Below are 16,780 nucleotides of genomic sequence, written 5' to 3' on the forward strand. Positions count from 1 at the left end.
CAAGATAAGGCCCAGCCTTTAAAGCACTCCCTGATGAAATCCAACCTTCCACAGGCACACCTGCGCTCAAGAGCTTTTCAATCAGCTCTTAGCTCTTCACTTTAAATATTGACGGAGGATTAACTCATCTTTAAGAAAAGCCTGTAACAGGAAAGAACAAAAACAAACACTCAAATGAAATAAGCAAGTACTTAGAGAAAACAGACAGCCCAAGGAGCAGAAGTTAAAAAAAAAAAAAAAAAAGTTCATTGGACAGGAAGGTAAAGATAAGGAAATCTCTCAGATAAAAAAAATTAGGAGTTCAGAAGATCCAACAAATCAGAGTAGAAGAGTCCCATAAAATCAGAACAGAAAAAGTAAAGTGAAAAATTGCAAAAAAAAAAAAAATTCAACAAAATGACTCATAAGAGAAGCATGAGACCTTTTAGTCTGAGTATCTAGCACATCTTGGAAAAACTTTTGAACTCTGTGAACAAAGAGATGATTTTAAATGTTTTCAGAGAGGAAACATTAAGAGCAGGTCATCTACTAAAGATAGGGTGTGCTACCAGACTTCTCAACGGCAACACTGGAAACCAGCAAGGAGCAATGGAATAATGTTTCTAGTGTTTAGTGGAAGGAATCATTTCCCCAAATCTCAAAATTTATGTTCTCTTTCTCAGAAAGCCACTGGAATGTGTGCAAGATAAAGTAAATGAAAAAAAGAGGAACACTAGGGAACAAAGAGAAAAGTCTTCAACAGAGAACAGGGGGAAAGAGAATCACCCCCAGGCGGAGAGGGAAGGGAGGTGCCAGGACAGAGGTCAAAGGAAGAAACAGTTCAAACAGGAGGATAGGACAGGGGTCTTTTTCACTTTTTCATTCATTACATTATCTTTCTCATTGTTCTCCTTCACCATTGAAATCCCATGCTATTAGTACATATAAAATGATGCAGAAAACAAATATGCATATTTATATATATAAAATTATCAACTGCTGAGGAAAAATAAATATTTCTCATAAAAGAGATGCTATTCTGGATAATACAAAAATCCACACAGTTCACTACCACTTCTGTGACAAAGATTCTAAGAGATAATTGAGGAAATCCACCGCGACGCTAACCTTAAAAAGTTATGTATCTAGAACAGATGCTTTCAGTTTCCATTTACTTTACATCTTGTGCCCACAAAGTTTTCTTTATACCCTTTTCAACCCACAGATAGATCTGTTTAGCATATACCCAACAGTGATGTATGATTACTAAAACCATGCCAACTAATTCTAAAACCATCTGATTCACATTCCAAAGAATGGTCCACAGTTCTGGTAGTCCAAAGTTCAGTAAACAGTTATGTCACTGTGGCCCTCATTTCAAACTTCTTACTTACTGAACTTCCTGAAACAAATGGATTTCTGTTTGACTTTGCATTTGTGACTGAAATACAGTCATTTCCACTTGGCTTCATTCTGAGCTCAGAGGAGACTTCATGCTTTACCCACCTTATTTTACCAACCATCTTCAATAATTCTCTTCTTATCCCACTGTAACAACCTCCCCTGTATTAGAGGCCTTTACATTTTACTTCCTTTTCATATTACTCAGTTATATAAAAATTCCAAGTAACCTAAATTGCTGCTTAAAACTTTTAGTAATCTAAAAATAGCTACTAGTCCCAATATTCCTAATGCATTATCGTAAAAAAGAAAATGATTTGTATTCCTCCTATGAGTATCCCACCTCTTTGTACCTATTACTAATTTGGTATTAAATCTATAATTAGAGCATTATCCTGTGATTATCAACAAAGCTTTCAAAATTTAAATTTTTATTTACCAAATAATTACCTGGCCTTACTTTTTTCCCTCCAGAAGGTTCTACAACACCCAAGGCCTCCTCTCTTTTACCTCATTCTTTTTTCCCCCTCTACCTCATTCTTAAGAGTGATGATTGGACAAATATTTACAAATACAGTTATACTGACTCATTCCCTGAGTTTTATAAATTGTAAAATCTCTTTAAATTCTACAAACTGTAAGAAGAAAAAAAATAAGCTGAAGAATTTCTTGATCATCCAGTTTTAAATAAATTGCTGTCTATAGCCAAAAAGCAAAATAGCAGTGACATTTTTATTTACACTCAGCCTTTCATCTAAGAACATGTAATCTGTGACTATTACCCCAATTTTACCACCAAGGCATAGAATTACAGAGACTGAACTGAAGTGAACCTGAGAGGTTATCTACTCTAGCTTTCTATCTCCAAGAACGACTGACTGCATTTGAACAATCCTCGGGTTATGTCCATCTTCTCTATTTTTCAAAAGCTCCAGGGAAGATGTTCCAACGTGCCTTAGCAATTTGCTCTGGTGTGTAACATGCCCTGTCTTACTCATAAGCCAAACCTGTAGATAAGAAGGAAATCAAACCTGGTTTCCCAGCTTCTCAGTAAATGCTCTCACCCAGTTGTGATTATAACACACCACAAAAATAAGGAAATGAGGAAAAAAGACACTTAGTAACAAAAATTTCCAGCATCTAGTGAACTATTCACCTGTTTCAAGCAGTAATTATTTTTAAAATAATCTGCTACCACAAAATGATTTATATCTATCTTGATTTCATAATAAATAGTTCCCACTAGTAAGAAAAATAATTTCTAACTATTAGATGTATACTTATGAGTACTAAATATAAGAATGATAAATATTTATTGGGAACTCTCTGAGTGCCAGGCATTGCTGTCTCTGAATAATAGCACATTGATTCCTCATACCAATTCTATGAGACAGGCATTATTGTTACGCCATTTTTTAGATGAAGAAATTGAGGCTCAGAGAAGGTAAGTTATCCAAGGTCTCATAGTGAAAGATGAAGCCAGGATTAAAGCCTAAACAGTTTGATTATATTTTAATCTCTAATAAATATTTAATAAATATTAGCATTATTAGGCTGCTTTAAGATTGGTTCAAAAATCCTTATTTGTAAAAAAAGGGTTTTTTTTCATATTCTCATTAGTTCCCCCTATTTTAATATAAACAATGATCTGAAAGGTATAAGCACTTTCTAAAAACATGCACTTATATAACAAATAACACTTTAAAATTTGCTTTTTAAAGTGTGCTTGATCATTACATGATTTGTCTTAGGCCTATCAGATTTGCTTTTAAAAATATATGTACACTTCAACTGAATCGTAGTTATTTTGGGCTTTACTAATTTTTTCAAGAAACAGGGGTGCTTCTAGGTCTTATTTATTTGCAGATTTGAGTTTTGAAGCTAGGTTAGATTGGCTTCGATCTAAATATTCTATGCAATATTGTAACTGACTAGAATGTTTCATCAAATGTAAACACAACTTTTACTAGGTAAATAACCAACCATGTTAGCCAAATGATTTCCTGAAATATTGTTGCTTCATAAGGTAATTTATATTGTTATTACAATAAGTACAGTTCTAAACAGCTGAACTTTTGTGTTCTATATAATGCCTCCTTCATATTTCAGTTTTTTACTTGACACTGATATTTAGAAAAAAAACAAAACAGTACATTTCAAAAACCATTAAAACTTTGAAACGTAATTTATACTCCGCTCTTTGGTACAGAATTACCTTTCTCATCGTCTCCTTTCCCACTGCCAGCTCATGGCCACCGTGCCCCAGGCCGTTCTTAAAGAACAGAACTCGGACTGAGGTCTTCCCCGTAAGTTTCTTCATTCTGTTAGAAAGAACAGGCTTGGTTTTCCGTCTTTCAACTTCAGTAGGAAACATCAGCCCATTCATTGTCCAAGTTACTTTCTTCATTAACAACAGATGGTCTAGAAGAGAATTTTTTTAAAGTCAAGTCAATATTTGGCTTCAAAATTAAAAATGGACACATCATGCTTCCCCTCCCCCTGTTCCCTATATCACGTACACTGGCCAGTCTCCATTCAGATGCTGGTTTTCTGAAATGCTACCACCAGCTTCCCACTAACCGTGACATAAGCTGTAGCAAGCTGTCTGCTCTGATAGCCTGCATAAATCATCATTTCTGAAGGGAACAGATGTTCAGGGTATGAAAGAGTAATACCACAATTTAGTCCTAATTAAAATTCACCTTAGCATGCCTCTATCACTGATCGGACGCACTGGGCTGAGAGGGTCCAGTGAAGGGGTCCAAGGTCCTTTGCTCACTACGCAACAGCAGGGGTCCTGAACTTTTGTGTTCGATAGGGTTGAGGAACGCATTTTTCTCTTTAATATAATTTATTATCCATGTTGCTTTGAAGATGATGACCTCCAAATAGTAATCTTATACATAATTCTACACTTGTGACTAGAACAAAGGTGACTTTTAGGACATTTTGGGTGAGAGATTCAAACTATTTCACTAAAAATGAAAACTAGCTTTCAATTAACAGGTTACTTTGACCTGTACATTTTCAAAGATGTGTGCAGGAATTTAAGTTTCAAAACTCCCACCAGTATTAATGGGAGTGCAACTAAATTACGATGTATCCCTTTGAAAATGTGAGGGTGGGAAAAGGAGGGCGGCGTGTTGCATGCTAAGGTGCTGTCCGCGTTCCTTTCTCTTCCAGAGGCTTCACTTCGTACGCGAGTAATTTGCACCCGAGTTATTTATTTTATGTGTGCTTTCAGTTTATTTTCAATTACATTTCATTTTCACATAAATACAAAAATGCAATGATCGCTCTCATCTGTCTTTGATACGTCCTAATGAGAGGAATAAAATTTATTTGTATATAACTGAAAACAGCAGCATTTGCTTGTCCAAAATTTCCAAATCACACTTCTCTCCTAGCACTTACCTTGAAAGCAGCACGGCCTCTTTGAACTGGAAGTAGTACTTTATACAGAACCAACTAGTGATGATATGAAATACACTCAAGTCATTGTAAATAATCTTCAAGTCTGAGAATGGTTACATTAAATAGTTAAAAATAAACACACTTGTCTTTCTGGACCTCTTTCTTGATTTTTCGATGTCTTTCTCTTGCACACATACTCACACCCATGCACATGCATGCACACATGCCCCGTAGGCAGAAATATGGGCAAAACTTAAAGAATAAATGAAACTAAATTATAGACATGCTTGAGCCTTCAAGAAGACAAAACATTTTTTACAGATATTCATTATTCTATCTTGTCATTTTGTAATCTAAAATTGGTAGGAACTAGGATTAGAATTATAAACTAGAGGTCAATGAGTTTATACATGCCCAAAAGAATTGAAAACAGGTACTTAACTAACTAACATGCACCCACACGTTCAAAACAACACTATTCACAATGGCCAGAGGTGGAAACCAAATATCCACCGGTGAATAAATGAATAAACAAATTGAATTTAAAAATATGAAAATTTGTATACACATATAAGCAATGGAATATTATTTAGCAGTAAAAGAACAGATACATGGTACAATGCAGATGAATCTCAAAGCATGCTAAATCAAAGAAGGAAAACATAAAAGCTAATATATTAATTGTGTTTATATAAAATATTCAGAAGAGAATACAGACAGATGGTTTCCAGGGGCTAGGAAAATGAGGGAATGAGGAGAAATTTAATAGGTATAAGATGTTTTATGTTGGAACGATGGAAATGTTTTGCACCTGCATAGGTGGTGGTAGTATAACACTGTGAATGTATTAAATGCCACTGCATTATTTGCTTTAAAATGATTAAATATTTATGTGTATTTCCTAACAATAATATAAAGAAGGAAGAGGAGAAGGAGGAGGGGGGAAACTACCAGAGCCTCTGAAAATAAAATTTAAAAATCTCTCACTGGGGAATAAAAGTTCACAAATTCTTGTAGTTTCATAGGCGTTTACCCATAATCTGAATGCTCCCCAGATGCTTTGAATAGTGGAAAGGTCATAAACCTTAAAACTATGTTTGAATCTCAGCTCTGCTACTTAGTGACCCTAGATGAGTTACCCTACCATACATCTGAGTGTCTACATCATCTACAAAGTATCTAGTGAGTACCATTCCACAACCTGATGAGACAAGTATCCTATGTTAAAGTACCTGACCTGTTGAAGTTACTCCATAAATATTCGCTTCTTCCCCATGTCCCTGAAATCCTATGCGGATTATGGAACATTAGAGTATATTAACCATTACATTAGTCAGGGTCCAACTAGAAAAACAGTCTACTAGGAGCACTTGAGCAGAAGGTGGGGAAGGGACTGACTACAGAGAATTGGTTATCTAGGTGATGGAAAGGACAGAGAAGCAACCAGTGGACAGTGAGGCAACCCAAGATTAGCAACAGCAGGAAACCAAGGCCAGAGGAAGGAGGTGATGCAGGGCCCAGATCTAGAGAACCTTGCCCAAAAGGACTTTCTCCCCTTTTATGACTCAGAAAAGGGTCAGGGTTAGAGCGAGGCAAGCGAAAGGCACAAAATTCAAGGCAGAGCAAGCAGATGACCCTCAGAGTGAGCGTCTCCTCAGATTTTGTCCCCTAGGTGCTTCCCTCTCTCACCCTAGTGCCAGCCGGTGGCCTTGACTACCTCTTTTATATGTAAAACTCCTTAAATTCCATGAACAATTATACTTACTATTAGCAAGATGCTGTTTTATATGATTTATAGGTATTGACTCATGTAGTCCTTTCAACAATTTTCTGAGGTAGATATCATTATCCTCATTTACAGGCGAGGAAATCGAGGCACAGATAACCTGCCCAGGACCTTGCAGCTAGAGCACGGCAGCACTGGACTGTGAATTCAGTTCTAGAAACTGTGCCCCTGCTCACTATGCTATTCCATCTCTGCCGTATATTTTCTGCCTGTATCTCAAATTCAATAAACCTAAAGCTTCACATCTTTCCACACAAATTGATACACACTTCACAATTCTTATTTCTATCACGGTTATCCATTAGCTCAGAGAGATCTTAAACCCTTAACTCCTATTAATTTCTCGTCAGCCAATAGCTTATTCATTCAATGATTCTTGTTGGGTATCCACTCATCAGTGTGCCGGGGTGACAGCTGTGAACAGGACAGAATAGCCTGTGCAGATCACAGCCTCTTGGGGTGAGGCAGACTGTGAAAGGTCCCTCCAAGAGCTGACATCTCAGTAGAAAGACCCCAGTAACAAGAAGTTAGTCCTATCAGCCCTGACTGGTGTCGCTCGGTTGGTTGAACATTGTCTTGCAAGGTGAAAGGTTGCTGGTTCAATTCCCAGTCAGGGCACAGCCTGGGTTACGGGCCACATCTCCACTTGGAGTGCATACAAGAGGCAACCGATTGATGCTTCCCTCACACATTGATGTTTCTCTCCCTTTCTTTCTCCCTCCCTTCCCCCCTCTCTAAAAAAATATAAATAAAATCTTCAAAAAAAAAGGAAAGTAAGTAGTCATGAAAATCTGGGAAGATCATTTCAGGCAGAGTGAAAAATCAAGCACACAATCTCTCAGGTGAGAATGAGTTTGGTGTGTGTGAGAAAGAAAAAATAAAATTTGTGTGTAGAAAGGGGCCAGATTGTGCCAGGATCAAGGTTTTGGATTTTATTCTGGAAAGGATAGGAAGCTATCAGACGCTCCTCAGCAGGGTACTGTATGAAGAACAGGCTACAACATAGAGCAAACGACACTGGTGGTGCCCTTCATCCCTCACATCCCTTTACCTTGGGCTAATACCCCCAAACTCCAGCTGCGGTGAGTCCCAGCCACCTACTGCCTCACAGCTTCATCCTTCTCCTGAGAACCAGCTTTGGCTGAAAGGGGCCAGCGGCCTGGCCAGGAAATGCCTGTGAGCCGATGAGCTCTTCCCTCCTACCTAGAGATGCAGCCCATAGCCAGTGACTGACGGACGGGGGGACACAGCAGCCAGTGTCCTTGCCTCGATGAGGGGCAGCTCTTAGTGGTGTGTTCCCTGCTTGGGAGGGTGTTTCCCCTCCAGGCTGGAGCTAGATCTCAGCTCGGGACCAGCTTGGCCAAGCTTTTCCCTCTGCTGTATGCTGTTCCCCTCACTCAATTCCCAAGAGTTTGCCCTTACTAAGTCCCTTGCGCAAAACTCCCCACCTCAGGTTCTGCTTCTAGGGATGGTGATCCCAGACAGGGTTAAAGAAGGGAAACCCAACTCTCAGCTATTTGTTCTTCACTGTGCTATTAAAAGTGTCGTCATTCCTTCCCATTCCCAGCTGGTCCCACTGGCCCATTTCTCTCTTGGCCTCCTATCATCCACAAGATCTTCCATTTTTCTTTGATCCTTCCCCGTGACATCTGACATCCTATACTCCAACTACAGCTGAACTGTCATTGCCTGAAAAGAAAGATAGTGGAGGCAGCTCTTGAAGCTTTCCACTAGCCGGTCAGCCTGTCGGTCTGTGTCTGTCAGGCAGTCAACAAAAACTGATCTGAGCCCATCCCATGTGCCAGACCATGTGCCCATGTGCGAGGAATAAGAAAATACACAGTCCCTTTCCTTAAACTTATTTCTAACAGAAGAGTTTCCAAACAGCCTGACACTATCCAAACCTCCTGGTTTTATCCTACCCTGATTCAAAGCCGATCTGTTAATTATTCCAAGTTCATTTTTAACTTCACCTATGTAGACTCAACGCCTCCTCAAAAACCCAGTTTAAGACCTTCCCTTCCTGTTCCAGCCCACAATGGCCTCGAGAATTTAACGCATGCCATACACTGTGCTAGGTGCTAAGGAAAGAGCATAAACTATCTGGAGTTTTTATGTAAATGTTGCATAAGTATATACCCTATTTCTGCTTCCATACTTAACCCTTTAGAAGGCAAGAATCAAGCCTGTATTTCTTATTACTTTGCTCCAGGGTATAAATAAGTTAACTACACATAATATAGTTATTGAATGTAAACTCTTCCTGTGCATTCAAATGCTCAGTTGATAGCAATTTTATTTCAGTTTTCATAACATACCGACTGTGCAAAATAAACTCGATTGCTTGTGTGTATGTGCCTACCATCCTTATTCCCTACCTCCCCCGAGAATGAACTTAAATATGATTGATCTACCACTTTGATGCTCATGGATGACCACGATGGCATAGAATTTCTTCAAGAAAAGAAGAAACCTTGCCAAGAAGAACTTCTTGGCCAACAGAGGTCTAGAAGGAGAGAAGTGGAGTGGAATAAACTCAAAGTATAGTTAAGATAAATTTTTATTTATTCCTCAAGACTTTATTTGGAAGTCACCTATCCGAGGAAGGTGTTTTCAGCTTGGACCCCCTCCTTTCTGCTCTTTGGGAGGACGTCCACCGCTGAACCCACCCCACTCTGCCGTCACTGTGCGTACGCTCGGCTAAGCCTGCAGTGCGAAACTGGCACGTGGTGTAGGTGCTCAGTAAGTGCTGGATGAGTAAATGAATAATGCTACCCTTATTCCAACAAAACTTTACTCCAGTAAAAGGGATATATGCACAATTCTATCTGAAGATATTAACTCACTTAAAAATACGAGTCTAAAATAAAAACGAATCCATTTCTAAAGCCTGAAATAGGTTTTCCAAAAAAATGAACCTAGATGAACTCTAAATGAACTCTAAATGAACCTAGGGAAACAACATAATAAAGTAAACCTTAAAACAAATTTGAAAATATTTACAACATAAATTATATATAGTTTTTCAAAGATACTCCTACTTTCCAGATCTTTGTTGATATTAATAAACATAAAAGGACTATTGAAAATATATAAAACTTTTTATATAAGATTTTAAGCCAACCTTTAGAGCAGCCTAATAAAATAATACTAATGATGACTACAGTGCAGTAATTAATATACTACATAGGCAGTATAGCCTAGTGGTTAAGAACATGAAGTAGGACTTGAAGTATCCACGGAGGGGGCAAGAGAGAGAGATCGTACTCCAGGCACAATGTAGGTGGGGTATCTGGAACGTTGAGAGGAGAGTGAGCACAGAGTGGTGTTGGGGGTCCAGAATGAACGACCCAGAGATGTGCCTCCGTGGGATGCAGACTACATTGAGCTAAAAGTAATGTGACCTTCAGGTTCAGGAGAAGCATGTGTGCCCCCCCCTCAACCCACTTAACTATTGGGATGGCCTAAAAGTTTGTTTAGTTTTTTCTGAACGATGGCTCTAGTAGTACTTAGTTGTCTTTAACTTCATTCAAAACAATTTTGTTAGACTGTATTGTGACAGCCATCATATCAGCAAGCATTAAGAAAGAAACAGCAGAATTGGTGAAATTTTTACCATTTCAATATTGAAGATGGAAGGAGATATGCAATAATTTCAGCATATTATGCTTTGTTATTTCAAGAAAGGTAAAAGTGCACCTGAAATGCAAAAATCAATTTGTGCAGTGTATGGAGAAGGTGCTGTGACTGACTGAAGGTGTCAAAAGTGGTTTGGTACCAAAAGTGGTTTGAAACTTCAAAAGTGGTGAAGTTTCTTGGTACTATTGACATCTTAGCCAAGTAACTCTTTGCTATGGGCCTGTCTTATGCATTGGAAGGTGTTCAGCAGCATCTCTGGCCTCGACCCACTAGAAGCCAGTAGCAGGAGATAGTCAACATACTTAAAATATCCAAATAAATAAAGTTATTGGTGAAAATAAAAACATGTGTCTTTTATTTTATGGGGAAAAAAACACCAATATCCAGGAGAATTTGACTAAAAGGTCATACTCATAATAAGAGATTATCAGCGATAACTTCTCCTGAAGGACCCACGGAGTGGGGCAAACTTCTATGTACTAAATGTTTGTTGTCACCTTGAGGTCCCCGAGTGCACTAACTACCTCGTCCCCGGCTCAGGATGTCCCACATACCTCAGTCCCGCTTTCTGTCTTGGAACCTCTCATGTGCGTGGGGTCTCTGAGTCCCTCCTATGAGTGGGGTTCCTGTGCCCACATTATTCAGGTTTGATTTTCTCTTGTCAACCTACCTCCTGTTGATTTAATTATTAACCAGCCAAAAAGAACCAGAGGAGGGAAAGGGAAATTTTCCCCCTTCCCCACAGTGGCCAGAGACGGACCAGGAAGATGGGAAATAGCCACATTAGAGGCTTATACACAACACTGAGAAGTCCCATAACCCCCCAGAGCAGTCCATTACATCATTTGTGCAGGCGAGACTCTTGGAAAACATCTTCCTTGTGTTATGGCAAAAATCCATTTCCTACGACAGCAACATGCCTCAAAGTATGGGCCATGGGCCTCCTATGAGAACCTGCGGAAGAACCAGGGAACCACCTTGAGCAACACCAGGTGATTCTTCTGTACATCACAGCTCTAGGGACACACTCCTTCATATAAAGACATGTGGTTGAGGGCAGACAACAAGGGTAAACATTCTGACATCCAAAGGTGAGAAGAAAAACAGAATCTGATACTTCCCTGCCAGCACTGAGAACCTGAGGATGCTCAGCAAAGACCTGAGTAGGTTTTGGCTCTGGTGAGGAAGAGGATTAATCTCAGAGGCTGGGAGGGGGTGGAATGTAGAGGAATCAAATGATGTAGGGAGGCAGGCTGAGTATTAAAAAAAATATTTAACGTCATCTCTAAACCTACTTGGAACTTCTAGGAAAACATATTAGCCATAGCTAACAAATGCTTTCTACACCTCTGTCCTTAACTTTCCAGTCTCAAAACCCTGGCATCCCTCCCAGGGCTGAACCTCTCTGGGACCTTTGTAAGAATTAGAAAACAGCCTCCCGCCCACCCCCCATGGTGGAATTAGCTCCATAGTCCTTCAGCTGTGCCCAACGGTGAGCAGTGCCCTGAGCCTTCCCAAAGGTAATAGGATCCCCTCTTCCTTCCTTTCAGTAGTAGTTAATAAGCACCTACTACATGCGAAGTACTACAAGAAATACAAAGATTGAGGGGAGAGAATAGGTAGTAAAGAGCACTTCTGAGAGGATGTGGCAAGGCTGAAAATCTGAGATCTATAGGTTTGTGGGAGAATCATTTACACCAGTGCTCCACTTCTGACCATTGTCTGGTCTCAGACAATCATTAGCATAACCATTAGCCTCTCTGCAATGTAATTATTCTTGGGCTTGCTTACTCTGGCCCCCTGCCAAATGGAAACATTCACACATCTACATATGAATTTGGGGTAGGGGATTTTTAATATACTCCTTCTAAATGTCCACTCTGGCCTGTTTGCAGGCCAGCAGGCTGCTCTGATGAGGTCTGTTCTCTCCCCTCTCACCACCAACTCCTGGGGATGTGGATGGTTCACCATGGTCCCTATTTCATTCGGTTCTTCATCCATCCACTGAACATTTGCTGAGTGTCTATTAACTACTAGGCCCTGCACTGGAAAATGATCATGAATAAGGCAGCTGTGGTTTCTTTCCTAAGCAAACTTGGTCTAGAGGAAACAAGAGACATTTACTTCACCAGCAATTACAAGTCCAATTACATAAAGGGGCACTGAGAATGCAGTGAGTGCTCATCCTTACTCGTGGGAGCTTCCACAGAGTGGGACCAAATACTATGCCTGCCTGTGCGTGAATTTCAACAACAGGAGCCTTGGAGTTCCCTTTGGGTAATTCTTAAATCTCTACCTTGCTGATAGTAGTCTAAGCAAAGTCTCTGTCCTTACACACCCAACTACCAAAGAAGGGGTCCTAGTCTCACCTTACCATGTCGTCCCCTCCTATAAATTTGCTGGTCACACCTAGTAGGTTCCAGAGCAATAAGGACAAGATATATCCCAGTTTTTCTCTTCGGCATTTCTCTCTAGAAAGTTGAGAACCCATTGGGTGAGAATGGGATTGGAGGGCTACAAGCTAGTGAAGTTGTAAGACTTTAAAAAAGCCTAGAAAATATTTCCCCAAAGGGTCATATCCCAGCTGTTCAGGGATTGCCAAGTCGTTCATACACTTACTCTCCTGCAGCACTCAGAGAACGTTATGCTCCAACCATAGTTTATATTTTATTTTGAAAAATCCACGTCCGATTTTATTTTCATGAATTTGTTTATAACCAAATCATGGGAAAGAGAAAATACTTGCAAACTTGCTCCTGTGTTAAAAGGTCTATTAAAATATCATTACATTTCCTTAATCTACTTTAAAAAATTGCCTCTCATCAAATTAAATAAAACTGGGTGCTTCCTGCATTGTAATTTTCTATTTTGTACATATCAGGCAAAGAAGAATATTGCCTTCTTCTGTCACCGGAATAAAAACAGCAAACTTGCAACTCCAAATCTATGAGCTTATTAAAAATCTTATTTTTAAAAATGTGTTCCCTTGTAGTTGGGTAACACACTTGAAAACGCATTAATGCTGACTGTCAGGTAGGTACAGTTAATGACATTAAATATGAACAAGCACACCATTTCATGATGCAAGATGAACTTCTAAAACATAAATGCTCTGACAGTAAGAAAACATACTGCTATATTCAATTACATCATCTGCTTAAAATACAATTGCTTCTATGTTTGGTAAATAGATTAAATCCAGGTCACATTCCTGAGTTCAACTGAGTTTCTAGGCACTCCTTTCTCTCTAAATGCTTGTGCTCTTTGTTTCTGCATGTTCTTAAGTGTCATCGTTTATTGCTATAGGCGTGATGGCTATATTTAACTAATAATGACAGTGGTTGTCATTAGATTTTAACTCAGTAACACTAGTCTGACATATCATTTGAAGTATGTCTTCAATTTAAATTTGATTAAAATTACAAACGTCCCATCTATTGTGCCAATCAAAATGTTGTCATCCTTCCCCTGAACTTTTCTATGAACTTTCCTTTAAATAAGTTATGGCAGCTTAAAGTTAAGGCTAGCCTTGGGTCATAAACATAGTTTAAAATATAACTCTTGGAGTAGAAAAGAGCAAGGCCATTTGGGGCTCCTTTTATAAAAGAGCTTGATTTTGACTAACACCCCAGAAAAAAATTCTTAAGGCAAAAAGCACAAGACAGAGTTCAAAGGCTCTAATTCAGATTTTCATACCGTGTTGTACACACAAGTGCTTGGCAGGCATTTTAATTGGCTGTACGGATTTTTAAGATCTCAGGTGTATCAAATACCTTTGGTAGTAAAATCAGGCACTTGTGACAACCTGTATGAAAATATGGTGCAAATGCAATGTTGTAGGCACCTATTACATATATAGGAGGCTTTTACATATACCACCTTATTTACTCCTTATAATTATGCAATGAAGTGTATAGAATTAGGCTCAATCTATGGATGAGGAAACTGAGGCTTAGAGAGGTTAGGTGAATTGCCCATCTTTACACTGTAGTTTGCTTTCTTGACAGAAATGAAGAAAGTAGAGACAAATGCTTTTTGTTGTTGTTTTCCTGAATGCCAAGCCACTAGCTACTCTGGGGAGGTAGGAATGAATACAAAATTCTGATTAATAACCCTGGGATCTTAATAGTATTTGGAATCTTAGTTATGTTTATAGAATGCTATTGTCAGTATTCTCTTTAGGTTAGGGATTTATAGACATTTAATTTTCAAATAAATTATATTATTTAGAAAAACAAGACAATATCCAATAACTCTTTAATTACCTCTAGTTTATAGGTAAGGATGTTAAAGCACTGATCAAGATGCCCAAGGTCATATAAGAGACACTAGAATCATACAACATCATCTGACTTCAAGTCTAGTGTTCTTTTCGCTACATAACACTGCATTTTTCATCTCTCCTAACAGATGTCTGCAAACTTCAAAAACAAATGGTTTGAAAGGCAAAGCCCTCTGAAATAGTTACTGTAAAATATATAAGTGAATTCTCAGGTAAAGTAATAAGCAGGGTAAAAAGACAAAGGCCTAAAAGATTTGATGTAAAGATCCCTGCAAATGCCTGCATCATTTTTAAAGTTGCCTCCTTGTTTCCATGACACTACGTATTCTTACGATAGCATCCTTTCTATCCTTTGTAGCAACCACTACTGTCAATAAGTATCTTACTTAGCTCTTTATACACTTACTGTCTAGTGCTCCTTCCCTCTCACTAGAAGCTAAAGTCCAAGGGACCTTTGTCTTGTTAACACGGTTTCCTTAAGGCTTAGTGCAATGCCTGGCACCTTGCAGGAACTCAACAGATACATGTTAAGGAAATAATTGAATATAAGTGATCTCTTTTTAATTATTCCTCTGACTCCTTGGACAGGAAAAAATAATTTTTTCTCTCTCACATACTCTTTCAGTCAGGGAGATATTCTATCTACTCTCACTCATGCAGCAAACAATTCAAGTAATTAAGACAATATTTATAACTTGTAAGTTAATATCCTAGTGAGAATTAAAATTTATCAGATTTCACGAATAGAGGACTGACGGGCACAGACAATGGGGGGATTGACTGCGGGAGTGGGGGAGCTGGGGCAGGGGAGAGCAACGGGGGAAAAGGCGGGATGACTGTAACTGAACAACAATAAAAAATATATCAAAAAGTAAAATTTCTCAGATTTCTTTGCAGCTGTGACAGAAAAACCTTACCCAAAATTCTTAGGTCAGATGTGATTCTATGAATAAAACTTTTGGGATTGCAAAAAGTTCATATGATGTGTGTGTGTCTATATATTATATATTATATATTATACATTATATATTATGTATTATGCATTATACATTATATATTATATCTTACATATTATATATTATGTGTGTATATACATATGTAACATATATTCATATGGTATGTGTATGTATAAAGAGAGAGATATATAGAGATCTCCATATACACTAATGGTGCATATGTCATATATCATGTAATATGCCCAGCAAGGCTCAGGTAGCAGCCTATAATCAAACACATGAATATGTCAAAAATTTAGATATTTCTCAATGATTTCATATTTTTGACAATATAAGAAGATGCTGCCACATGTAGATTCTAGATTTTCCTATTAGCTAAGGACATTTTTTTTGGGGGGGGTCTATTTCTTGCAATTATGTTTAAATCCACATATTTATTATAGTAAGAATGCTCTGTACACATATTATGAGGTTTAACATTTTTGGAATCTGGAAATACATGCCTATAGTTTTACCCTCATTTGTAGAAATAAAAGAAGCATGTGCTATCTCAGAAGAAAGTGTTCTCTCTACATAATGTCATTTTCCTGCTTTTGAGTATATGCAGCTAAGCAGGAGGCAAAATGGATTCACAAATAATCTCACTTAGTACATACACTATTCAAACAATAAGATAACAGAGAGTTTGGGAAAGCTCACTAAACTCCTGCTGTCTCTGCCTGAGTTTAGTAGTAGTTATTCTCTAGGTGAGCATCAGGAAGACCAGTATCAGCTGTAACAGGATGAAAGTAGCCTTTGGTGCCAGCAGCACTGCAGCATTCATTGTCTGAAGATCCAGCAGCAAGAACAGCAAGTTGCAATGTGATGTGGATAGTGGGCACTACTTGAAACTCGTGCTTTTAACATAACCACTTAAAAATCAACCAATTCAGGAGACATATAATAGAAGAGTATATAAGGTATAAAGCCAGGTTCATTAAACTAATGCATTTAAAAAAACAAAATATGACAGAACATTTCATTATTGACGCAGATATGAGAAAAAGTGTTATGCTGCTATTTATGATGTGTCTTGTGTGTCATGGAATTGAAATATTTCCAAATCATCAATAATTAAAATGATGAGAATCCATCATTTCACTGACATTTACTTCTACATGAAAAGATGGCCTATTTTAAATGTGCTCACACATATTCTTGTCAATCACACGCTGTCACAGCAAATTATTTCATTTTGTAGATCACATGACAGCAGAAAATCTCTAGGTTTAAATTTAGATCTTAGGTGTAATATCAAGAACTCTTTTCATGGATTTTTTTCAG

At 38.3% G+C, this 16,780-nt stretch overlaps 1 protein-coding gene across 1 annotated transcript in view; it reads right to left on the reverse strand.

Annotated features, from left to right (window-relative positions):
• The window catches only part of DCDC1 (doublecortin domain containing 1), a 352,665-nt gene that overhangs the window by 329,755 nt on the left and 6,130 nt on the right, over positions 1–16,780 (reverse strand). Inside the window, exon 4 of the mRNA XM_045825425.1 lies at positions 3,596–3,801. Coding sequence (XP_045681381.1) covers positions 3,596–3,801 — 206 coding nt within the window. The remainder of the gene's footprint in view (positions 1–3,595; positions 3,802–16,780) is intronic.

The sequence above is a fragment of the Phyllostomus hastatus genome, unplaced genomic scaffold (genome assembly GCF_019186645.2).
Source record: "Phyllostomus hastatus isolate PE091 unplaced genomic scaffold, TTU_PhHast_1.1 phas_scaffold_585, whole genome shotgun sequence".
NCBI lineage: Eukaryota > Metazoa > Chordata > Mammalia > Chiroptera > Phyllostomidae > Phyllostomus > Phyllostomus hastatus.